The following is a 25911-nucleotide window of genomic DNA, read 5'->3' as shown; positions in this document are numbered from 1 at the left end:
TCCATTTTCTGCCAGTTTAACATTGAAGTCGCGTTTCATCTCCATCTCACAAAAACCTTTGCTAGCATAGGCATAGGCAACTGGCAGTCCAGACTTTTATAATCAAAGACTGCGATGTCTGCGACTCGAATAGCTTTTAATTCTTTTATGATTTCGAATTTTATTTTGGAACGTTTCTATGTTCATAAAATGTGGACATTCAACTGTATAGCCACTGTCGGAAACGCATAGATAAGGTCTATAATTTCGTGGTTCTCTTCCGTACTAAATCAAGAATCAAAATCTTTCAGGGCCGATTATTGTTCCTATTTATATTGGGAACCTTTATTCGACCTATTATCTGTTTTTATTTATTTAAAATGTAAGGCAAAGATAGACATATGTTTATCTGACGATAAGTTTACTAACATTTACTAAGAAATGCCAAGACTTCCGTTGCTACTACTCCTTCGCAACCATCGCTATTTTGTTTTCGCTTTCCCCCACTGATCAGGCGTTCCGTGTGTGTTATGCTCGCGTGAGTCAGTGTGACTCGTGTTGACTCGTGTCGGTCGTGTGTTCTGAGCAGTCCCAAAGTTCAAATTGTTTGCGGATACAAAGGGCTGAGACTGTCGAGAAAGCTGAATGCGATGGTGTATGATCGTTTTGGTACGTATGTCATTACTTTCGTACATTGAGAAGCGATCGTATTTGCTTGTAAAGCGCGACATCGTTTCTCTGTCACGTCGTTTACGTTTCCTTACATTAAATTCTCGCGCGCGCACGTTTTCCCGCGAATAGGATATTTTGCCGGTGCAAGAATAAAGTCTATAAACGCTCGTTTAACGTCCTTTACTGTGTGATGTATTATCCGCGCAATATCGGGAGTACCGAATAATTCTTTTCGACGATAATTCACGAGTAAATCTGAGCATCGTGATGTGTCGAACGAATCGTAGTTTCTTGGAATCGTAAGGTACGTTCTCCACAGTCCGCACGTTGTTCTTTGTTTCTTTCGAAGCCAGATATTCGGGCCAGTCATGCATGATCGTCATTGGAAGTATTGTATTGCTCAATTTTGCGTTCTAATTGTTAGTGTGACGAGTTTACTATTGGATGCAACCGAAACAAATAACAAACAACGGAAAGATTCAGAAAGAGAAGGAGTAGGAGATCCAGGAGGCATCAAGTATCGGCGGAACAACCATGGGTAAATAATTTGTAAATAATTTATTATTAGTTTGTTCACACCGCGCGACCTGACTCATACCCTAACCTACACCCTGACCTAAAGTAGGTTATCAACGAATCATTTACACGTAGACCTGTAAGTGCCTGTAAGTACGTTTGAACTAATGGTAGCATTCAGTCCTCATGTAACTTATGCAAGTTATTATATTCGATTACGATGTGTATTTATTCTTTATGTTATCGAGTAAATTACGTTATTAATTACGCACAAACTAAAATGGCAAAACTATTTGCCATTATCTATTATCTAGATAGAAGAAATAGCTTTATATTTTAATTATTGAGATGCATAGTATCTTTATTTATCCTCATTTATTGCAAAAGAAGTGTTCTTCTCCAAATGTAAATAATTTAGAGTATCTTAAATAATTTGAAAGACAATAGTTTTTTTATAATGTGAAACAAAAATGAAGATAATACATTTCAATTATCGTGATAATTTTAACCAGATAATTGCAAATACTGTACACTAAGCTTTATTGCATGTAAAAAAAACATTTATAAGCCATTTCTTTCTCAGGATTATTATACTTTATGATTTCAATCTACCTTCGTTTACACGCGTTATATCATATGACCTAAAATGGATCATGGATCATAAAATAGTGATCCAACTTAAACAAGTTTGTAATAGTTTGTATCATCGCGTACGATTGTTTTTAGGTTGAAAATAGTGTATAGCTCATCGACTAAACACATGGTGTAAATTAAGCCATTGTCAGTTGCGAAATTTTATGAGAATTTATATCAGAAAGAAGATTATTGATTAAACATTATACAATTTAATATTTTAATTAAATATTAAGGGGCTGCTGGAGTACTACTCAAATTTTGAGGTCAATAATGTAGAATTATATTATTCGTACATATTATTAAGCCTGCGTTTGGAAACATTATCTGAGTCATTTTATCCTTGTTTCATATTCAACGAACAAGGATAAAATATGATATGTGGGGAAGAGAGCACTCGAGTGATGTTTCCGAACACAACTTAATAAGATTTTATATGTATTTATTTTATAGATTTAAAAGTCCTTTTCCAGAATTAAAGTATACGTATTAATATCAGTCTGAATTTATACTGTGGACTTTATACTGAGAACAAAATATTTTTTATTGCTCTACTTATCAATTTTTTATGCGTATATAATCTTTTGTAGTGCAATTTCGTCTTAATTAGGTATCAAAATCTAATTTTTGCAACTTGATATTATTTGTTTCTATCATTCATTAATCTATGAATTTGAATTTTGTAAATACAAACTAGAGGTCTTTTATATTAATTAAACAAATAATGTTACAATGTGTCAGCTTTAGACACTTGACTAAAAATACAGCAATTAAGTTAACAATTTTTTATCAATTTTTGTGTGAACTCCATAATGTAGACTGGTAATAATGCATATACTTTTATTCTAGAAAACAATTTTTTAATCTATAAAAAAATTAAAAGATTTTGCGATATAAAAATTACTGTCTTTTTTGTTGGTAAAACAGACATCTCCAGCATCCCCTTCAAATAGAATAAATGTGGTAACTACAACGAAAAATCGAATTCAAAATTTTAATGCAACAGGTCCCAAATCGACATTGCTTGCCAACAAAAGTTCTATCAGTATATCATAAAGACCGAATGTGACTCTGAAATCTGTTCGTATTCCTAATTTTAATATGTTACCGAGACCTGTAGCAAGATCCTCCTGAAATTTTTAAAACACTAACAATAAGAGTGCAACCATCAGATATGGATCACTTAAGTGAGCAAATCAAGCAAGCTAAGATTAAACAGTTACAAAAACAACATATTAAAAGGCAAAGGCTTTAACAAAATAATACAAAACAACAACTCTCTAATACTTTGCAGCATGTTCAATTGTCGTTGGATAATCTTGCATTGCTTCATCAATTCTGTGCAACAAAGATCGCAACAGATTTCTATCTCTCCACAACAAATACAGAAACCATCTATAGCAACATCAGTCTCTTTAGCTGAACATAATACACAATATTAGTATTAATATGGAAGCTAGTACTTCGAAACGTGTTCAAGAGAAAGTATATGTTATACAAAAATCTCGTTTGCCACAATTAGAACATGACAACCATTCAAATAAAGGCATCGCTGTTCTCACGATCCAAAAGATTATTCACGATCCATCAAATATGATAGTTCGGCATCAAATTCCGGGAAATATGGCAAAAATGTTAGTGATGTCAGCCAGTGGAGAACAGAAACTAATTACGTTTGACATACCGAATGAGGACTGCACAGTACAAGACTTATTGGACCAGGTACGTGTAGGCATGATGCAAGACAAGGTATATTTCTACAAAGATTTGAAAAAAAATGTAGAAGAATTGTACAGAATAATTGACAAGCTACCATATAGTTGAAAGGATTTTGTAAAGTTTTAAAATATTAAAGGAATATTGAAATATCATTATGTATCAATGCTTATTTAAGTTAAAAAAATTTTTTATGTAATGAACTGCATAATTGTATTGGATAATTGTAATTATATGTCATGTTTTGATATAGCTTTATGTTTCTAGGTGGATATATCATTTTCTGATGAAATGCAAATCTCCTTAGTACATGATCCTGCATTTGACATAAACTATATAGTGGATGCAGTAGGTTCTGGCGTTACATCTCTTGATGGTGATTGCAACTCTTCTCAGGAAATTGCAAGCACTGCTGTAGGCAGTGAAAATTTACCTCAAATTATCAAGTAAGATATTCTAATCGTATCATATTTAAAAATCTAGGTTATAAATCTAGGTAAAAAACAATAACAGCAAATAACCATATAAAAATTGTTTTGAAATATTGAAAGGGGTAAAACTTTTAATTCAAATAACTGAAACATAAACAGCAAAGGTTAACATTTTTCAGACTAAGCTTTTATTTGATGCTATAAATGCTTCAAAGCATTCTTTGATTGTTCATTTCGTAAAATTCTTGTTCCAATTGGTTAATAAAATGGATCGAAGTGTCGAGTAAATCAGTCTTAAGTTTATTCTTAATAATCAGGTTAAATATTTTAAAAGATTGTGCTTGAATATTTTGCACAATTATAAATGTATAATAAATTAAGTTTTTTTAAATATACATTGTTATTATATAGAATGCAGAGATATTATATAAATTCATATAAATTTTTGAATAATATATTTTGTTAAATATAAATTGTGATGTGGAAAACAAGTTAACATAATCTCTTGAATTGCTTAATATTGTTATGATTAAATTTTAATATTTTATTTTATTTATTATTGGATCATATTTATTTTCAATCAATTTTTCTGTTTTTTCTGTACTATAAAACATTTATCCGTGTCTTTATTATAAGACACATTTAAATTATTTGATACACAAAATTTACAATTATAATAATTATACACACTTGCCATAACATTCTATTAGTAAACATTAATTTTTCCTGTTTATTCTTGTTCGTGCAGCAGTAGTTTTGTTTTTTGCAATAATAGTGTGACATAGCACATGGCATTAATTTCTTTAAGTTTCTAATTTTTAGGAACTCTAGATGAAACTAAAAAGCAATTTATCTTTCGTATAGCAAAAGATTTAGGAATTTTAGAAACAATATTTATGCAATAGCATAAATTAATAGCGTAAAAATAATAAAGTAAAAGCGTAAAAACTAACGTTGTTATTGTATCGAGATCCTTGTTTATTTATAAAGACGTAGTACATTTTAGTCAATCAACTTAACTCTGCCTAGTACTATTTTTCTTCACCGCTTTTCATTCGCGCGCAGTCTAAGTCGATCAGCACTTGCTCCGCGCATGGAATAGTGAGACAAGAGGAATAGCGTTAAGCAGAGACAAGCTCAAAATTGATTAAAATGTGCCGAGTCTTGATTAATATTAAATTCAATTACAAAAAATTCTAAAATGATAATATTTCCAGTGCATCAGATGAAAACAGTAACACTTCTTCTCAAACTTGCGAGGTAAGCTTATAAATTTATTGTAAGAAAATTAGATTAAATGAGGATATTGGCATAAAAGTTATATTCTTTCCAATTTTATTTATATTATAAGTATGCATATAAAATTATTTTTTTTAATTCCTAAAATCTGGTATCAGTATTTAATTATTAAAAAATGTTATTGTTTTAAAAAAGCTGATAATATTCAATATTAATATAAAGATATATACGAATGATTTATATATTGTTAATTGTTGTTCATATATGCTGATATCCTTTGATATTCATGATAATAGATGTTGTACTACCTTTGAGTGATTTTTGTTTGAATGATATAATAGATGTTACATCAAAAGTAACGAAATGAGAAAATGAAATGAAATAAATAAATTAACAGCATAAGTAAAGATAATTTTATATGCAAGTGTGATAATATCACAATGATACAATTGATAAGAATTTCATAAGAAATTAAGGAGGATGTACTTAAAGTTCATCATTTCAAATAAATGATATTTTATAAGTACGAAATATACAGTGTTATTACTAGGAACGTATTTTGGTCGAGGGAATGCTCGCTCTCTGTCCACACTGTGGCTACAGTTCACTATACTTTAACCGATGTGAACGATGTAATACAAAATTAAAAATTGAGGAAGTCGAGTCGAAGTTTCAACTCCGTTAATACGCATCAGTGTCGGTAAGTTTATGTATTTTTTACCTTAAATTGAGATAAAAGACATCTATAAAAATGATATTGCTTGTATAGGCCGTGATATAAACTGTGACTTTATTTTCAAGTGTCTTTACGTAAAATATGGATATGTAGATATAACACAATGTCTGTAAATTTCAAAATTATGATATATTCGAAAAATGAGTTTTGAAATAATTATCAATATTTTAAATTAAAATAATTTAAAAGTTCGTCTGCGCACACGTTACACACACACACACACACACACACACACACACACACACACACACACACACACACACACACTCTCTCTCTCTCTCTCTCTCTCTCTCTCTCTCTCTCTCTCTCTCTCTCTCTCTCTCTCTCTCTTCCCCTCCTCCCCCCTCCCGGTCTCTCCGTGTCTCTCCCGGTCTCTTCCTGTGTCTTCCTGTTTCTCCCGGTCTCTCCCTGTCTCTCCCTGTCTCTCCCTGTTTCTCCCGGTCTCTCTGTGTCTTTCTCTGTCTCTCCCTGTCTCTCACGGTCTCTCCCTGTCTCTCCCGGTCTCTCCGTGTCTCTCCCTGTCTCTCCCTGTCTCTCCCTGTCTCTCCCTGTCTCTTCTGGTCTCTGCGTGTCTCTCCCTGTCTCTCCGTGTCTCTCCCTGTCTCTCCTGGTCTCTGCGTGTCTCTCCCGGTCTCTCCCTGTCTCTCCGTTTCATTTAGATTCATTTTACTTACATATATATACTTGAATTGAAATTTAAGTTTTTTATGTATGTAAGTAAAATGAATAAATACTTGAACTGAAATTTAATAAAGTTGAAAAATTTAGCTAAATTAACATTTTTTTATCAGTGTAAGATAGATAATAAAGATGGAATGATGCCAATAGTACTTTGAGCGTGAATCGGATCGCGGTTTAAATAATAGCGGCTAAATCAGGCTTCTCTCTGTTAAAGATAATAAAATCGGTTTTATTGTTACGGTAACTTACGCTATACGGTACTGCAAATTTATTTCTATTTATGCTTTTTATTTATGCTTACAATAGTTTTTAAAATAAAAAATTAATATACTGTATAATCACTTTTTTAATATTTTTTGTTACTAACTTTTATGCATAATTTTAATTTAAGAATTAATATTTGGATCTCGACGAAATATGATCTAATGATCTAATGATATAATAAAGTTGACTATGGACGCTGGAATCTTAAGACAGTTCTGACCGTTTCTAAAAATAATAAAACGTTAACACACAGCACTTTCGCGCAATTTTCGTCCGAGTGGAAACTTTTACCGCTTCGTTGGCAAGGTTTTCTATCGATTTTTAGAAAGGTTAAGCGTTTACCTCGATAGAGTTTATGTCACGACGTTTGGCGTCGTGAAAAGGGCGACAACCAAAATATTACGAGCTTTACGATTCGAAATTTTATCCTGAAATGCATCCTGTGACTTTCATCACAGAATTTCAAATTAAACGACGATTGAACGCTTGCGTGAGACATTAATATTAAACAGTAATAATATTACTGATTTTTAATTAACTATGTTAATTATCAGCGCATTAATAAATAACTGTCTTTGACAGTTTCCAACATTAATGAATGGCGCAATAAAATTAACGATTATTATTAATATTGTTAAAAGATAATTTCCATAGCAGTTTTGGCTAAAAATGACCAAATAGGTGTGAAAATGTAAATCTCACTTAACACAGTTACAAAATACATTAAATAAACGTTAAAAATGATTTTTAAACATTTAAGCTGTAAAAAATAAATATTTAAAAAGTGATACTTTTTTTAACTGGTTAATAAATGTTACACAAATTTTTTTTAAGACTTTAATAACGTTTACTTTAATATACCGTTTTTTTTTAATATACCGTTTTTATGAGCAAACGTCTTGGCTAAAAGTGTTTTTTTTTATGTTTTAAAAAATATGTAAATAATCTGCTTGAGATATGAGATATAGAAAAATAATTAAAATGTGACGATGAAAGTTATTCGAAAAAAATGATAAGAGGCGAAGTCGTAATTACGCCCCGATTCTACGTGGTCTCTGTATCAAAAATTTACATGTGCTAGCCACGTGTACCACGTGTATCACGTCCTTTCTCTTGTTCTGTCCGTGCTGTCGCATGCATCATAATTTTGTACAACACGTAGAGCAAATTACAATGCAATAATGAAATATTCCGTCCTACCGCACGTGGTTTCGTGCGGTCACGTGGACCGCACTCTGAACGCAAAGACGAAATGGAGCTAAAACGCAATTACAATTCCCCTCTTCCTAGTGATTGTTGCATTACCGCGGCAATCTCGCGGGAAGGAAACCGCCAACGTCGTTTTGGCACATTACGTTTGCACCACGTATTTCCATTAAACGGACAACAAACAACGGATAAACAACAACTAACTAATCGGCAAATAAACAGCGTGTTGTCATGGTTTGGTCAACACATTTAGCTCTAAATTTGAGAGTTGTGCACGGGTCGCGAAATCAGGGAGGAATTCAACTTAAGAATCGATTTTTCTTAGCCGCGTAAGCAATCGTTATTGTTGACTTCAATCTTATAGATTCAGTAAACAGGAAAAGATCGATCGTTCCAAAAATTGATCTCTTCTAGTGTTCGTATAACATTTATTTGTTGCGTGTATATCAACAACCGTGCTTATCGAACGTGGTTCACGAAAAGAGACTTTTCTGCGTGAAATACCGCTGATTCGGATGCGAGTGTAATACGTGAAAGGTCATTGCAATTGTCAAACGTGCAGACTCGCTTTGACATCGCATTTACAGAATCGCCGCGGTCATACGTTGCTTTCATTAATTGGCTGAGCGTGTCTATTTACCGCCGCTGCCGACGATTCTCACTCGCAATGCGCATGCATTACGGCGTTTATCGATTTTACCACGCGCGACAAACGCGTTCCGATTCCTTAATACCATTTTCCAGTCAGACCACATTAAATATTGATATCGTAATATTGGAAGCGTATGATGCACAACTGCACAGACCTGCGCTTTTTTTATACCATTCTTCGTGTTTTTTTTTTCTTTTTTCCATTTATGTTTTATTATCGATATTAAATCTTTGTTAGAAAAAAAATTTAGTTTTAATTATAATAACAATTCTTAATTTTTAATAAAATTATAATTTTTTTAAACCAAATGATTAAAGCACAATTTTGTAAATATATATTAGTCAATACATTTCGACAGATAATATTATTTTTTGTGAAGAAAAGCTTGGTATTTATATATTTTTATATATTTATAATATATTTATGATATATTTATAATAAATGGTTAACACTTTGCTAAAGTTTTCATTTTTATTTTCGTATAATTTAATTATTAAATTCGTGATATTGAATTGGAATCATCTTTATTTTGTTTGTTTGCCGTCAAATGTTTGTCTTCGGGTTTAACTGCGATAATTCTGAAACATCCGATAGGAAATGTAGGGATTACGCGATCAGCGAAGGAACATTTTGTTTGTCCGTAAGAATGAGGACAGCTGACAGTCAATAAATACCGATGAGTTCACCATGAAATTATTTGGCAGCGGAAACACACGCGAACCCTCGATTCTGAATCACGCACGAGCCCCAACAATTTGAACGACACGTTCCGAAAATTGAGCGAAGCTGAGGGAAAACTCGGCCACACGCCAAAAACACTCTTCTGCGAAAAGAGCAGTGACAAACGGCGTCATCATCTCCAACCTTGTATCCGAAAGGACCGCATTGAGTGCAACGACCCGGTGCAACATTTAATATATAGTACTATAGTAACAATAAAGTAGTGAAAATTCATGATCGATTTGCTATTTGATACAAATGACACTATTAAATTCTGTTAGAATTTTTGAAAACTAGTCGGCGAACAAAATGCCTAATCCAATCTCGTTTCTCGTCATAAAATTAATTTTTTTGATAACATGTGTGACGCAATCGAAGTACGTGACACAATTAGAAATTTATCGATCAATGTCTATTCATTGTTCAAAGAAAACCGTTAGTAGCATACTGTAGTTGATGCCCAGAATAACCGCCAGAATGACAGAAAAATTAGAACTTGATAGCTTGATAAACCGGTTCTAATCATGACATGAGATCAATATCTTATCGCCTCCCCATCTTATTAATTGAACGTCAGGTTGAAAGGTACCACAGGTTTTTTTTTAATCTCCTTTCTACAGGAAGGCTAATTAATTATCAATTGAAGTTTTCATAGTCAGACAGGTACTTTATTTAGAATATAAGAGGTGTGGTTGAATGCTCAAGTAACCTAACAATAGATAACTAAATTAAATTTTCAACAAACGAAATAAGAAATAATCCTATTCCAATACAAACAACTTTTAAAATAAGAATAATAATTGTCTTTAAATGTTTCTCTTTTGTTTTATTTAATAAGTAAAATTAGCGTATATTTTTACAAGAAAAAATACTTAATCTAAGTATTTCGATTTATATACATATATATAAATGCACGTGCACGTAATATTACTTTGAGATACAAAGGGAAAAAGTTTTTTTGTTATTAAATAAGTATGTATTTATTTTATTATAATTTTTTATATTTAAATATTAACAAGTATAAAAAATTTTTTTACAAAATATTTCTTTATGTCGAATCAAAAAAATAATGTTATAATAAATTTATTTTTTTTTTTTAATCAATTTTTTTAGTGTAAGAAATAGATGATCGTTGAAACTTCTGTTTTACTCTTGAAATTGAAATTTATAAAATAAATAATTTTATATAGACAATGATTTTAATGTATTCAAATAGAAAATTAAAGAAGTGTATTTATTTTAAGGTCAGTCATAAACTTTTTGATAATCACGGATGAATATTTTTTTAGTATGTATATACTTGATTACAATAAATTGTGTCAATGCTTTCACGTGTATGATGATGAGACTTTAGATGAGCGGTGTATTGATACTATATTGACACATTCTTTCAATATACAATTATTTTCATGTACAATTGTTCTCACGTACATTTCATTTAAAATCTTTTCAATCTCTATTTCTTAACTATCTCTTGACATTTTTGTAATATTGTATAAAATATGATTATAAGTAATATCTAAAAGGTAATTTTAATATAAATTATGCTATATAATAAATATTTTTATTAATTTTATATTTGCTTGTACAAATTTTTTGTACGATGATGAAAAGGAGGATGTGAGAAAAAGAGCAGAATGAAAAACTTTTTTTACTGCAACCTCACTCTCTCTTGTAGCATATTATATTAGCTAAGTTTATCTTGCTCGCTTTTGCGCTAATAATGCTCACAAGCATTGCTATCACTGGGCGATGCTTTAAAGCACTTTCATTAATTATTGATGTCATAATTTCCTTGCTTATAAATATTTGTCATTATTTCCCGCTTAAAATTGCCAATTTAAAAGTCTTGGACAAGGAAATTCATTAAAAATTTATAGAAAATTTTGTGTGAATTTTTTATAAACAACAAATATATAATTATTTCAAGCAGGATTTGTGTTGAATTTTATATACATATACATATTTTACACACACACATTAATGTTTAATTATTGATAAATAGAGCCATTTTTTAAATACTTTCATCACATTAAACACCTTAACTATTGTTTGACATGCATTTATACTAGAAGAATGAATAAAAATGTTACTTTTGAATGTCAGTATTGATAAACAAATTATATGAGTGTACAAAATGGTATTATTCTTTAGCTATTGTATTATAAGAATAAGAAAATGAGAAAATGTAAAAATAATATTTTAAGAAGTATAACCTGAGGAACACAAGATTCAGGTTGCGACGCCGGCGCCGCGTTTATCTTCCCGACAACAATGGATGAATTATCGCTAGACAATATTGTCATTTTATTTGATTTTCAACGACGCGACGCGTAACGTCTCACGCAAATGCATTGCACGCAACGAAGTAATAAGCCTCAACGAAATGCATTCCAGTAAAACATGTTCTACTTTACCTCTACTTAGAAAATGATGGTGCCTACATTCTCAGCGATCACGCTCTCTAGTGTTAACTTTAAATTATTTTATATGAAATTTATTGAATATTTTTAATATAATTGTTTTTAGTTTAGATTTGTATAATAGTCTTAGTTTAACATTAAAATATTTTCAATATATAATGCTTTTATATTTTTTATTATAATTCTGCAATTGAAACAAACGGCAATAATTGAACAGTTACTCGCATTTATTATTCATTATTCCGCGATACTGAAATTTAATGTAAATAACAAATGAACAAAATTATAATAATTAATATCACCATGATATTATTTGCAACATATAAGTAGTTAATTACACATTTAATTTTCAATTTTGAATTTTATAGTGAAAAACTTATCTAAATTTTCATGCTCTTGTTAATCTAAAAAAATAATTCAAGATGTTCAGAGTTATGGAAATGGTCCGGGCGAGAGTGTTACGTTTTCTCCGTAACATGGAAAAGACCCAGCATTTTTCCGTCGCGGAAACTCTATTTGAGAAATTCGAGAGAAAAGTTGCGACACCGTATTTTCGATCGGCGCCACTTGCTACGACTCTGATTTACGATGTGTAACGTGTATTACAGGACGTCTCGGGGGACTTGCGTGGTGACGGCATCTCTTGGAGCAGGCAAGCGAACCGCTGCGCAAACGCACGCAGTCAGGCCGCGCGACTCTATAAATAGCGACGGTGAAAGTTTCCACGGGCAGTACTCTGCGCGCAATCGTTAAGTGAGTTTCGTGGTATTCGTTGTTACAAGACACGAGACATATCACGCTTTGCGAAAGGATTTCCTTTCGTTTTCGCTAAGACAGCTTTAGTATCGTGAACTTTCCGCTCGTTCGCGCAGAGAGCATTCAACGATCGACCTTCTATGGTCATTGACAAAGTCGTCGTGAAGGCGAGTGAAAGATAGGTAAAAAGGAAGAAAGAAAAGGACTAACAAGCCAGAATGCCGGCCGACATATCGCACAGCAATTTTCTGCGATCCAATCAGTCGAGTCTGAAGAACTCGAACGTGGACTCCTGCTGGAACACGGAGAATATGAGCGGCTACATGACCTTGATTGGCCCGAACGGTCATCGGCAGCGTGTACAGGTGAAGGTCTATCGTACCAGCGTGGAGCACTTCGCTGTGATCTATCCGCAGAAGAAGATATGTCAACCACTTGGCGTGCTGAATCTGAGAAACACGACGATCGAGCGTTACGAGGACGAGGGTTTCCTCTTGAGGCAGAAAGGTGGCGATCTCCCGATCGCCCTGACCTTCCTCATGGAAAAGAGAAGCGAGTTGGACTACTGGATCCTCGCGTTCACCGCTAGGACCAGCCCACTGGTGCATCACAGCAGCCTGCCAATCGTCGAGGAGGAGGAGATCTAAGGAATCTCCATTATATCACAATTTAATACGTCGTGTCAGCCGTGTCGGCACGGCGGACGGCCGAAAGCCAAACGAGTCCGAAAAGAGAAGGATCATTACCGGTTCTCTTTACCGCTAGGACTTGTCGAGGTCTCCTGAAATACTCCCCGGGTACAAGGATTCTCGTAGGAGGGGGAGGCATCACTGTGTGCGAATCCTGACGAATTATCAAGTGCGGTTGCACCGGTGCATTCGTATTCTTTTCTCCCTCCAGAAAGTGCTCTTCCGAGCTTTCCAAGTACATCTAGAGCCGGTACGAAGCCGGTACACTTTGAAAGGCACCTGACGCCTGGAAAGTCAGGTTCGATCGTATCGATTAAAACGCGAGTGTTCAAGCAACGAGCGAACGAGCGATCGAGCGAGAAGAGATCTCGAGGAATTGCACGGGCTCTTGGTCATCATTAGCGCGCACGCTGTCACCGCATCCGCGCGACGGTCGTGTTGCGAGGCCATGTTGGCATTAAACCCTAGCAGAGCTAGCATCATCGATCGTAGCCAGCTGTGACCAATCGCGGCGTGCGTTCCAACCGGAGCTGGAACGCTATGAGGAGAAGAGAGTGGAGGAAGAGGAGATAGAGAAAGAAGAGAGGAAGGTAAAGGAGGAAGAAGACGGAGAGAAGGACGACGGGAAGAGAAGACCAGGCACAGTCGGCATTTTTCCTGTGGGACTATTTGCGCGTCATCGTCACGGTCGTCGTCATTGTCGTCATTGTCGTCGTGCTCACTACGGCTCGGCGTCTCCTTTCCACGCGAGGAACAACCGTTAACTTCAACCTGGCAACCGCCATCGCCATGTTCCCGGTTCGCACCCGGCCGGCCAGCAGGACACGGCCTTTCCCGCGAAGCCTTGAGACACGGTCTCCGGTGTCAGGGACCGCGGAAGGAGCACCTTCGTTTCCTTTCGTTCGCGCTTCGCTTCCTCCGAGCGCCTTGACGAGAGGCCTCGGAGCACTCAATTATTATCTGCAACCGGCTCGAGAGTCTCGGACCTGATCTCGTTGAATGTTTAATGAGCGCCGGCCACGCTTCCTTTCCGCGCACGTCCACGACCCCGTGGCGGTACGGCAATTGTCCTTTTTTTTTTTCTTTTTTTTTCCGGACGGAAACAGCGACACAGTTGGCTATCATCAATATAATTTGTATCACGAATGTATCGTTGATTCTTTTTTAGAAACATGTCGATTTGTTACTGTTTTTAATTTTAATTACATTATAATGCATTTTCTTTCAAGATGCAAATCTGATTGAATCTGCCATTGAATAATTTCACGAAAAAAATACAATTATTATTTACATACATATTGTGAACACGAGATCAGGATTGATGCTTTATGTTTCTTACTAACAAAATGACTTTGATTTTTTGCAGTCACCCATTTGATTCTCAAGAAAGAATCGACGAATATATTTATTCGATATGATTGATATACAAGAATACACTCTTTTTCAACATAACGAACGGTTAGAATCAGAGAGCCATGTTTAGACTCAAAGAACTACGAGAGTATAGCTACACTGGGGGAATGAAACTTTTGAATGAAATCTTTAGTGATGACGCAGAAGCGTCTTAGCGATACGTTTCGTAAAAATAGCTGTTCATCGATGTAGCCTCTGTCGTCACAAGTACCCGTCGTCATGAAGTAACTTTACAATTGTCTGTGATATTACGTAGGCGATGACGCTGTCTTTGCGATAGGCATCAGATATCCCATTAACGTAAAGTAGATTAGTAAATCGTCCGCGAAGCCGCTGTAAATCCGCTCCAGGGGTTTCTTTGCAATTATACAAATTATATAAACCGAACTTAAACACACAGTAACAAAATGATTGTAAAGAAATTCGAAAAAAAAAACGGAGATGTAAGTCTGAATACAAAAATCACACGCATCCTCTCGTTGCGTTAAAATTTTTTTTTTTACATTGAACTAATACGGGTTCTCGACGTCCCGCAAGTCCCCCATTGCTATTTGAAAGGTGAAAAGTTCAGCGAGATTTCGCGTACGATCCTTGTAAATAATAGTTAAGTGATGAGCGCATGATTGCGAAACTGCGAGTGTGTAGAAGAGTGCGAATATTCCTTATATAATTTCCTACTAGGTTTACCCGTAGCCTACTCTAGATAATCTTTTGAACTTTTTATAAGAGCATGACCATTGAGCTACTTCCAAGTTCTTCCGTTTAGCCTGACTTCCCTCACTAGGCTCCATAGTAGTATGCGTGAAACACGCAACAATTTATATGCGTACATAAATACATAGATATATACGTATACGAGATTACAACTCTGTATATAATAAAATATACGACGAAAATAAATGTAGTCAATGTGTCTTCAAATTGCTTTGTTTATTTATACACACGTACTCTCTATTTTGCAAATATTTTTTTTACGTATACATATATCTTCAAATATAGATAGTTATATGTGTTTTCTCTCCCTTTAGCAAAATCATATTTTGATTTTCATTAAAATAAAAAACCGAGCGATTTTATGAAATTTCCAATATTTCAGGAAATTTCTTAATTATAGTAGCACGTTAATAACTTTAATAAAAATATTTTTATTAGATTCATACAATTTAAATAATGTTATTAACGACAAATATGACCTGTAACCGACACAGTATTCAGTGGATCGTGACCATCGCATAAAACGCAAAAGAACACCTTTCGGTCATTGTGCTACCGTGCACAACGCGCGATTCCTGTTCTAGAACCGGCTTGGTAACGTTACATTTCCGGCTTGCATTAAGCAAGTTTTATGAGCGTGGAAAATAAAAAAGATCAAAGTCTTGATGTGACTCGATTTTACTTCAAGTACTTTATCGCGTTGAAATAAGCGGAATACCCGCAAGACAGCGATAAATAAAAATGTTTTTTACTTATTTACAAATTCTAGCTATTTCTATAAATAAGGCTTAGCAAACTATGCACGATACGTACAACAAAAATATTTAGTTTTAAACCGATAAATGTTTATCAAGTATTTTTATACATAACGTGTTACATATAAAATGTTTATAACATATCGCACACAATAATTATACATGTAATTAAATTGTGTATACATGATCTTCATAACTATAAAATGCTTTTACATTCTTAAGATTACTTTATATATATTTTAAGTAACGCAATTAAATTCAAAATATATTTAATAAACGTTAAAACTAAATTTTTTTAATTTTTTTAAACTGAAAAATTAAGCGTTTAAAATGTGATACGATTTTTAAACATATATTTAATACATGTTTAAAAATTATGAACACATTTTATAAAATCTTATAACATCTTTACTAGTTTACTATTTTTATACGAAACATTTTGGCACTTTAATAGATGTTAAATAGACATTAAAAACATTTAACAAACATCTTGAATTTATTACAAAAATGTATCGACTAAACATTTTTTTAATCTTTATTAAACGTAAATAATCTGCTTTTCTTACTCTTTACACATATAATATATTTAATATATACTCTGTTTTATTATATTGGAGGATTTTAATTACATAAATTAATAAATAATTTTAGTTTTTTTATGTTTCAAATGTTTTAGTTTTAAGCAGTGTTTAAAACATTAAAATGTTTAAAGTTGTTAGTAAAAATATTATTTTTAAACGTTTTAGTATTTTAAATTTAAACACCAACTTGAACTAAAATGTTTTTAAGTATTCAAAAAGTATTTAAGAAACGGAAACAAATAATTTTTAATATCTATTAATCCTTAATTTTCTGTAGAGTTGTATATCTTTTAATTTTTCTATTGAGCATGTTATTCTCAATTTTTGTAAAGAGTATTTCTGTTTTTATTATGACTATATCAGCCAATTGATAAATCGCATGATTACTGTACATACATATTACACAAATACATTATATTGCTTTGACCAATCGATATTTTATTTCTCGCTTCTGTACATGTTTTCGTAGAAGTCGCGTGTGAACATGTGGCGTTTGCAATAATGATTTATTATTATTGCCAAGTGAAGTCGCACGATCGAAAAATCGTGCAATCATGTTGAAAATTTTACTCGTTTGCATGTAAACGATAAACAACCGTTTTCATTATATGTAATATTACATATGATATCATTTTAAAAATAATATCTTGAGGGATGTCTGCTGAATCCTGCTTCTACGTATCTCTGAAGGGCGAGTATCTTCCCTTTGTGCAAGATGCCAACGGTTTCTGCGCATCTGCGTTCTTTAGGATCGGAAGGTAGCGCTACTATTATACACGTGCGCTATACCGAAATATATATCACATTGCACCCTTTGGAAGAATAAATTCATTATGTGAAGGAATCTACGTTGTGCCTAAGGACTAATAGGTCGATATACGCAATAATCGAAGGATTGTAAATTTTTTTGACTTGACAATTTTGAAAAGTTTTGCTCTTTCATGAATTAGTTAAGAAAAATCTACATTGCCAAAAATTTATTGTTTTAAATTTTAAATAGTTGCTTATTATTTATTACAAAGTGTCATGTTTTTATTTATATTATTAGAACTTTAGCTTTATAACATTACTGAATACTACATTGATTTGTATGCATTATGTATAATTTATGGAAAAATGGTTTTAATTTAATTTTATATAAATTATTTCATTAGATTACTTTTTCTCTCTAATTCTTGGGAAGTTTTCTATCTCTAGATATTAATTGACGCTCAACCTCATAGTCTAAAATTGTTACGCAGAGAAAGAACAGGAAGTGAGATTCCTGAATATATTTCTCAGCTATTTAGAAAAGTGTTTCGTGCGAAGATGGAATTGTATAATCGTGAGAATTTTGTATCACACAATGAGTTTGTAACGACTAAGAAAAATCGCCGAGTTGAACGTCTTGATAGCGCGTCTTGTTTTTGGCATGCAGATTTCTTCCGCGGGATCGAATAAAAATAGTTGAGTCATAAATCAGAAGGTGAAAATCGCTAGTACGATTTTCGTAGTTGCTAGTACGATTTGTATTTGCGAAAACAAAACAAAGTAAAAATTGAACGACGTAGTATATCTCTTTCGTGAATGCATAGATTACGCGGGGTTTTCCGCGAATCAATCCCAACAAATAGTTTTACGTTCGAACAAACACGACCCGATGTATATACAGGTATTCTCCATGTAGATTCAATTTGAGATATAGATTTCTAAGAAACGAGATAAGATAAAAGTATGACGGGATCGTATAAACTAATACTAAAGAGTACATCAGAAATACTACGAAATATGATTTTTTTTCCAAGAGTTTTTTATACTTTAAAAAGTAGGATACAAACCAATTTTTCACAATTATAAAAATTTATAGTTTACATCGAGAGGACATTACATTTATTATAAAAGCTTGCACTTATGATATATGCTATCGCTTCATACATTTATATCTTCAGCATTTATCAATCATTTAATAAAGTAAGTTATCTCGATGTAATTTAATGTAGTAATTCAGTTCATCAAATAATTCATAAATTGAAAAAGTTTTGTAGAAGCTTTACTTTCGATGAAGTGCTCCACACGAATTGTAGTTAAGAAAATGAAACTTTATGTGGCAGTGTGTAATATGCAGTTATATAAAATTTCCGCCTGATGATAGAGGATGAAAACAATTCGCACTTCCGGGAGCCATTACTACTATGCAACAATTTCTCATGAAATATACCTCGTCTTGTTTAACGAATCTCGCCATAATTCTCAATATAATTAAACTCATTTTCAGAGACATATACATATACAGAAAAACAAAGTGTCTTTAAGGAATTTATCCACAGACAAATAATTTTCAACAATTTACATAACAAAACATTTAAAATAAAATTTATATTGTGTGAAAAATGACAAATTATTTTGTCAGATGCAAATATTAATCTGTTTGATTTTTATAGTGAACTAATAAATAAGATGTATAATTTTTGTCACAAAGTACATGCTGAAGGAATATTTTATCAATATTTTAAAAACTTTTTATTTAGATTAACATAAATTTAAACTTTTTTAAAATTAGTAAATTGGACTATTTTTATTATCATTCCAGAATAAAAAATATTTTTCATTTAGATTAAGATAACATTTTTAACATATTTTTGAGATTGCAAAACTCAGCGCAAAATTATATAATTTGCTCATAAAAGTTATATTAAAAATTAATAAATTGTGTGGAACGCCAGTTTTCCGAATCATGAGCTTGAAAACCTTTTAACTATGTAGGAACTATATTATAATATAATTACCTCTATTACCTTTCACCTTTTATATTGCTATACATATATATATATATATGCTCCGCGCCATTCAAACTGCTTTCCTTCACGTACACTTTAAATTTAATTATTTTCTATCAGCTGCTGCTAAAAGCACGGCTAATGCTTTTCCGCCTACACAAACTAGCAACGAAAATTTTTATCTGAAAAACGATAACGGAAGAAACTTTTAATACAGTAATTGTGCTACATTGAATATTCATGGATAAAAAAACATTCTTTTAAATTATTAGAAATAAAACAGTTTTCGCAATTAAGAATATGTTTATGAGTATGAACAACAAAGACAAAGATAATAATTTAATATTGTATATTGATGATGAGTAACATTTTAATGCAAGAAGTGTAACTGATGTCCGCACTTTGTTGAAGAGAGAAATATTATGTTCTCATGCCAACGAGTCGATTACCTCCGTTCTATGTTTGGAAAACTTTGTACATATTGACTGTACGAGTATAACAACGATCTTATCCATTGTTCGCGCGTCAGAGATTCTAAGATATTGTTGCAGGAAGGTGTACGGTGATCTCACGGATCTTGTATGCATTCGAGAGGTCGAGATTCTCAAGAATCCGTGGTCGTGACACTTGCCTGGAAGTACCTGAAAGAAATAAAGATAAGACGACGAACAAACATCATTGGACAATGGAAAATAACGTTGTTTGAAAAACAACGGACTAGGTCAACATCGATCAATTTTGCTATTTTTGCCTCAATATTCTTAACCAGAAATAGATTCGTCAAAAGTAAAGGTAAAAAAACTTGAATTTATTAATATCGATTATAGAAGTACATTTATCATATTTTTCTTACGATCACTGATAAACGATGTATTGATTTTTACTCAAATTAATTATGCGTAACGTGTATCTTGATGGATATAATAACGAAAATGTTATTGAAAATATTTATTGAACATATTTATTGAAAATAAAATTCTTTTATACATATATACTATAATTTTTTATCACAATTGATAAAACTTCTTTAGAGATATTATTATATAAATATTAATAAAGAAGAACACATAATGGGAGGAGAAATTATTAAGCATCAATTTATTCGTTCGATTACATAAGCTGTATCATCTCGAGCTCACTGAAAACTGTCATGTAATAAATATGTTTGCAATTGTTCAAAACGAGTCCGAGTTTTTATCGTGAATATTGTGCAATGCGTTGATAAAAACGGTCGCTTTCAATGACGTTATACAATCGATGGCAACAAAAAAAAAACACGTTCATTAGATCGATGTAAACCATTTTTTGCTAAAAGCGTAACATCTGCGAACGAACAAATATAAAAATCTGTCTGTATTTATAGTGCAAAATTTTAAAGACATTAATGCGGAGCATTTTCTCATTGTGTAATCTTATACATAGTATTATATTGCCTTATGGGGGAAGGCAAAAATTATGTTTATACAATATTGTAATATTTTTGAAAAGCCAAGAATTAAATCGAAATTGTTTACAATAAATTATATACACATTATTAATAGATGTGTAATGATTTATTATATGTTATAATTCATGAAATCGGAATATTAAATTGTCTTCCTTGTTATTCTCTTTTTTTTTTATTGTCAAAATTGGATTATTTATTGTCAAAAAAGTTTTTATATTTTTAGCATAAAGGGTTATATTTTTATACTTTAATACGAATTTTCTATGAAAGACATTAAATCATATCTCTCCATATTTTCTTTGGCTTTCGATCGCATATTACAGATCTCAAAAATATTGAATATTCTATTCACAGAAGTCTCAAGTAACACCAATTCCAAATACATTATTATCCGAAAAGTTTCCACTTGTGTGAAATAATGTCTCTCCTTTAGACGTCTAGACGTTGCATTTCATGTTATTACTAACCGCGAACAAAGGCAATCCCAGTACAACGAACTCTTCTTCCTTTTCTTATTCTTTACCTATTCGTGAAATTAATTTTCTGGTGTATTATACACAGTCGTACAGGATTAGTTTTATTTAACTTGATGCTAGAGAAAACAATAACATAGGAGGATAATATTTATGTAAACACTGTATAAACAGCAATTTTTGTAAAACGATACTTTACAAATATTTTAAAATGTCACAAGTTCCTGCGAATGTCACGAGACTATTAATGTAGGCTTTTTGTACTCTTTTCCTCGATGCATCCTGTCACTACATGTTACTCTTTAAAGCACGCGTTGCAACAAGACTAGTGCAGAAGCACGAGAAGTATTTTTGGTGCTTAATGACACGAACAGTGTAGTGTTTTTCATTTTTCCTCATCGAATTTACCGTGAGCTATCTTGGAAAGGGTAATGGAGCCGTGACTCACTACTTAAAAACAAGTTTTCTCCGAACCACGTTGTATTCAATAGTCTGTTCCATTCCTGGAGACCGATGTCGAGATGTCATGACGATCAGTGGGCGGCTGGTAAGCTGGGATATTCCAATCTTCTGGTACATTGCGCAACATCCTTATTGTGTTTCAAAATTCGACCTCTTTCTTTCACTTCCGTTTTAATTTTAAACTTTTCGATGAAAACTCCCTGCTCTGCTTTACTTATTTCGATAAGTTAGTCTTGCTTTTTGATATAATTTGTTTGTCGCTGAAAGTTATAATTATGCTATTTTAGAATTTTTGCACTAAAATTTCAAGATTATTTCATGGCTATTCGCCGATACGTTCATATTCTATCTTTGCATTCGTTCGACTTGTTTTCGTAGGAGCCGAAATTATCGACCAACCGCGCTTCAAGTCGAAGACCCATGAAAACCATTCATTCGAAACGAAGATAAAACTGGTAACCATTGCCCAACGGGCTCTTGCCAAACACGATGACCGAGTTTCTTTGCACTAGTTTCCAGGCTTGCGCCAGAGTTCTCTTTCTAGGTTAAAGAAAGAATAGGAGCGATCACGAGAACATTTCCACAATTCTGCTAGTTTCGTATAAACATAACAGTTAGATATTCTTCTGATTGAAGAAATTGTTTACTATATATAATAACATATTACATTTCATACGATTCTTAAATATAAGAAAGATAAATGTGACTTTGCATAATTATGAAATATTTGATCAATGAGATTCTAAAAGCAAATTAATCTACGCGACCAAGAGTGTCAGAATCAACGTTGCAAGTAGCTCGTGCGCGTCTTTGCCGACCTTAGGAGATCATGAAAGAGGATAAGACCCTCTAGGTCGTCATAGCGACGAGCCAACGGTCCCGAAGAGACCATCAAGGGGCGACAGTCTCATACTCCTCCATCTCAATTAATTCCCAACTGATCTCCCCAGATTTCACGCGTCGAAGAAAGAACAAGAAGCTGGACGTCTAACCCAATTTCATGCGCGGCGTTACACACGGTGTGTCGTTACATTTAAGAAGATAATAACAGAAACTGTTTTTTTTTTTTTTTTTAATGCAGACTTTGATACAATGTATATTAATTTCATAAAAAATGAAATTTTGTTGCGCCGTTAACGACATCACTTAGCAAATTCGTATTTCTTCTTAGCAATTTCTTCTTTTGCTGTGCGTACAATATTAAATAGATATATTATTTTAATTTAATAATGAAAATAACTGACGTACTTTTTACGTTTTTATTAATTCTGTTCTTATAGTAAGGTATAAATAGTTCATAAACTATAATTATTATTTTGCCAAAGAGATATTTCCATTCACCAAAGAGCGAGGAAAAGGAAATTAAGTGTATTCTCTTAAATATGCATTCGGCGAAGCAATTGTACATTGGACTTGTTTTTAAAAATGAGCTGACAAATCGGTAATATGAACGAAGATAATCGGTCATCTAAATCGTTATTTTCTCAGCTCTTTTCGTTATCTTCTCAGAAATAAATGAAAAGTGAAATACAGAGAAAGGAATCAATTTGGATCTTTTCAAGCAAATATTGTTATAACACTTCTACTTACTACAAATGAGATAATATTTCTTTTGGTTTTCTATTGGTTCAAAGACATGTATATTTATCATTAATATTTATTCTATTATTTATTATTAGTTAATTGTTTATTTGGAATTATCTTGATATTTAATAATGTATTTAAGATGTAAGCTTTAAATTTCTCAGGACAACAAGAAATATTTAATATCAATTATCATATCGATTAGCAACTGCGATAACAATCGGAGCTTAAAAAAATTTCCGACAGTGACTCTTTTTTAATTATCACTGAAATCTCGATGGCGAAGTTTTGTTTCTCACCTATCTTCGCATTAACGATCAATCGATCGTAATTAAACTTATTCATTCACCCGTATTTCTGTCGCGCGCATCATTAATTCTGAGATAAGAAAACGAAGAAAATAATCTGCATTCGTGCTCCAAAATCATATTCAAGTACGGTCGTTTTCAGCGATGTTTTCTTTATGTCGAGCGTGATTCTTATCTAACAACCGGTCCGCGTTATCCGCGAGGCGCGAAATGGCTTTGAATGAAATTTTCATAACGGCGATTCTAAACAGAAATTTTTCTCACCAGGATCCCGTGTACCGTTTAAACCACGTGACTCTCATTTTGCGATAAGTTTCTTGATTCTTCCCTCGAGAGAATTGTGGCGAGTCAGCGCGACACACGTAATATCAAACGGAACGGGTGCACGCAATCGGTTTCAGGATTAATTAATTTGACACAGCAAACGAGTGATGTGTGAGACACGAGGAAACTTACGATAGCCGGAGTAATTCGGGTTTAAACAATAATTCTTTTTAAAAAAATAATATGTCACAAAATTGTATTATCTAACTATTTTAATGGAATGTAAAATTTAATTATAAAAATTTAAAGAGGCAACAATACAAAATATAAAAAGTTAATTAAAATTTTTTTTAATTATGTAAAAAACTTGACTAAATTAAATAATGAAAGCAATGAAAGCAGATTCTATATATAAGTAATTATGAATTTAATTTAAATTAATACTCTTTATTATTTGGTCTGAGTTCAATCAATCGATTAAAAACGCATATGTATATACATGAATGGATTAATTCGGAGCGTCAAAAATTGTGATAAGATTATTTTTGTGTTGATTGTCGTTGATTATACGTGACACATAAAGTCTGAAGTGTTTTAAATATTTCGTTCGACATTCTGAAAAGAGATAGTTATATAATTGTAAGAGATTTTCTCGTCACCGTAGTTTTAGATTAATCAAATCGCTTCTCGCGGTCCTTACGTAATGAAGTTGATTATTGCGAAAGTCAGTTTACAACGCTGTCTCGTAAATGCAATAAACCACGATGATGAACCACCGTTTTGTAATGCTGATTGGATTTTTAATAAAAGATAAAAGAATAACCACTACTGAGAAAAGCGGATTTATAGTTAACAAACTCGTTAAGATATCAGAGATATCAGACACGTGCCTATAAATGCGTAATCTGATCAATCAACATTAGTGGCACAAAAATATATAGTTCCGATTGCCTACGAATCTTTGAAAGCTGAAATCCGTTTATTTAATAAAAGTATTGCAGCATCGACAAATTAATGACAATCCTAGGACACTATGCATTGTCTAGTATGCGTAATATCTGTCTGATGACGTAATGTATTTGATTATCAGCGGAGAACAGAATGTAACTCGTATGCGACCGCGCACGAATCGTATGTACCCTAGTACAACCTCGATGATGACGTGTATTTGATTTTACTCGTGTGATATCGATAAACAGTCCTCATAGGGGGGTCCGTCTGATTCATACAGGGTTAATTGGTTAAATGCCCCCCATAGATATGCGCAATCGCTTGTGTCAGCCTTCTCCTATCATGTGAGTCCGATATTGAGACAAATAACATTGATTTTATTACTATGAGGAAACGCGTTTTACGATGTATCTCATGAGTCAATTTGAATTGATCTTCGTTACATAAGATCTTTCACGTTTAAATTCGCAAGAATTTCACCCTTACATTCTTTGTTCCTTAAAACTTATCCTTATTTGTCTTACTTGTGGATGCTGATTGCGCAAGAATTGAAAAACGATATAGTTCTCGATAATACGAGTTTGAAGCGACGTAAAATGGAATAAATATTGAACAGTTCGTATAGTTAACATAGTCACGAGACATCTGTCAAGGATACGTCAACTCGTGACGCAATAATAGTGACGTAAATTTGAAAGATTAGCGTTTCGTATCACGTGTCGTGAGTTCCTCGGAATCATTTGGTCTAATTTATTAACACATTCAATCGCTAATGAGTCCCGTGCTGTGCATGTACATATGCACATTACACAAAATAGCATAGTCTGACGCACGAATGTATGAAACCGTCATTCACCGGACGGACTGCCGCTTGTTTCATACACGTG

General features: G+C 32.8%; 1 protein-coding gene across 8 annotated transcripts; it reads left to right on the top strand.

The window, feature by feature from the left end:
- Positions 1-369: 369 nt before the first annotated feature.
- On the top strand, positions 370-20716 carry LOC114254295. 8 transcript variants are annotated; one of them, XM_036285409.1, is made up of 8 exons: positions 406-648; positions 1076-1189; positions 2807-2987; positions 3095-3522; positions 3784-3962; positions 5165-5207; positions 5737-5886; positions 12480-12804. In XM_036285409.1, exons 4-7 carry the CDS (start codon positions 3250-3252, stop codon positions 5869-5871), a joined length of 630 nt encoding a protein of 209 aa, XP_036141302.1. In that variant the 5' UTR covers positions 406-648; positions 1076-1189; positions 2807-2987; positions 3095-3249; the 3' UTR covers positions 5872-5886; positions 12480-12804. The 8 variants fall into 8 exon arrangements, with proteins under 8 accessions (XP_036141308.1, XP_036141305.1, XP_036141303.1 ...); XM_036285412.1 differs by lacking the exons at positions 2807-2987; positions 12480-12804 and adding an exon at positions 5956-6108 and having other exon boundaries at positions 396-648; XM_036285410.1 differs by lacking the exons at positions 2807-2987; positions 12480-12804 and adding an exon at positions 20087-20716 and having other exon boundaries at positions 399-648.
- Positions 20717-25911: the final 5195 nt, after the last annotated feature.

This window comes from Monomorium pharaonis, chromosome 4 (assembly GCF_013373865.1).
Source record: "Monomorium pharaonis isolate MP-MQ-018 chromosome 4, ASM1337386v2, whole genome shotgun sequence".
Lineage (NCBI taxonomy): Eukaryota > Metazoa > Arthropoda > Insecta > Hymenoptera > Formicidae > Monomorium > Monomorium pharaonis.
The sequence above is the reverse complement of the archived record's forward strand: the minus strand, read 5'-3'. Positions and strand labels throughout refer to the sequence as shown.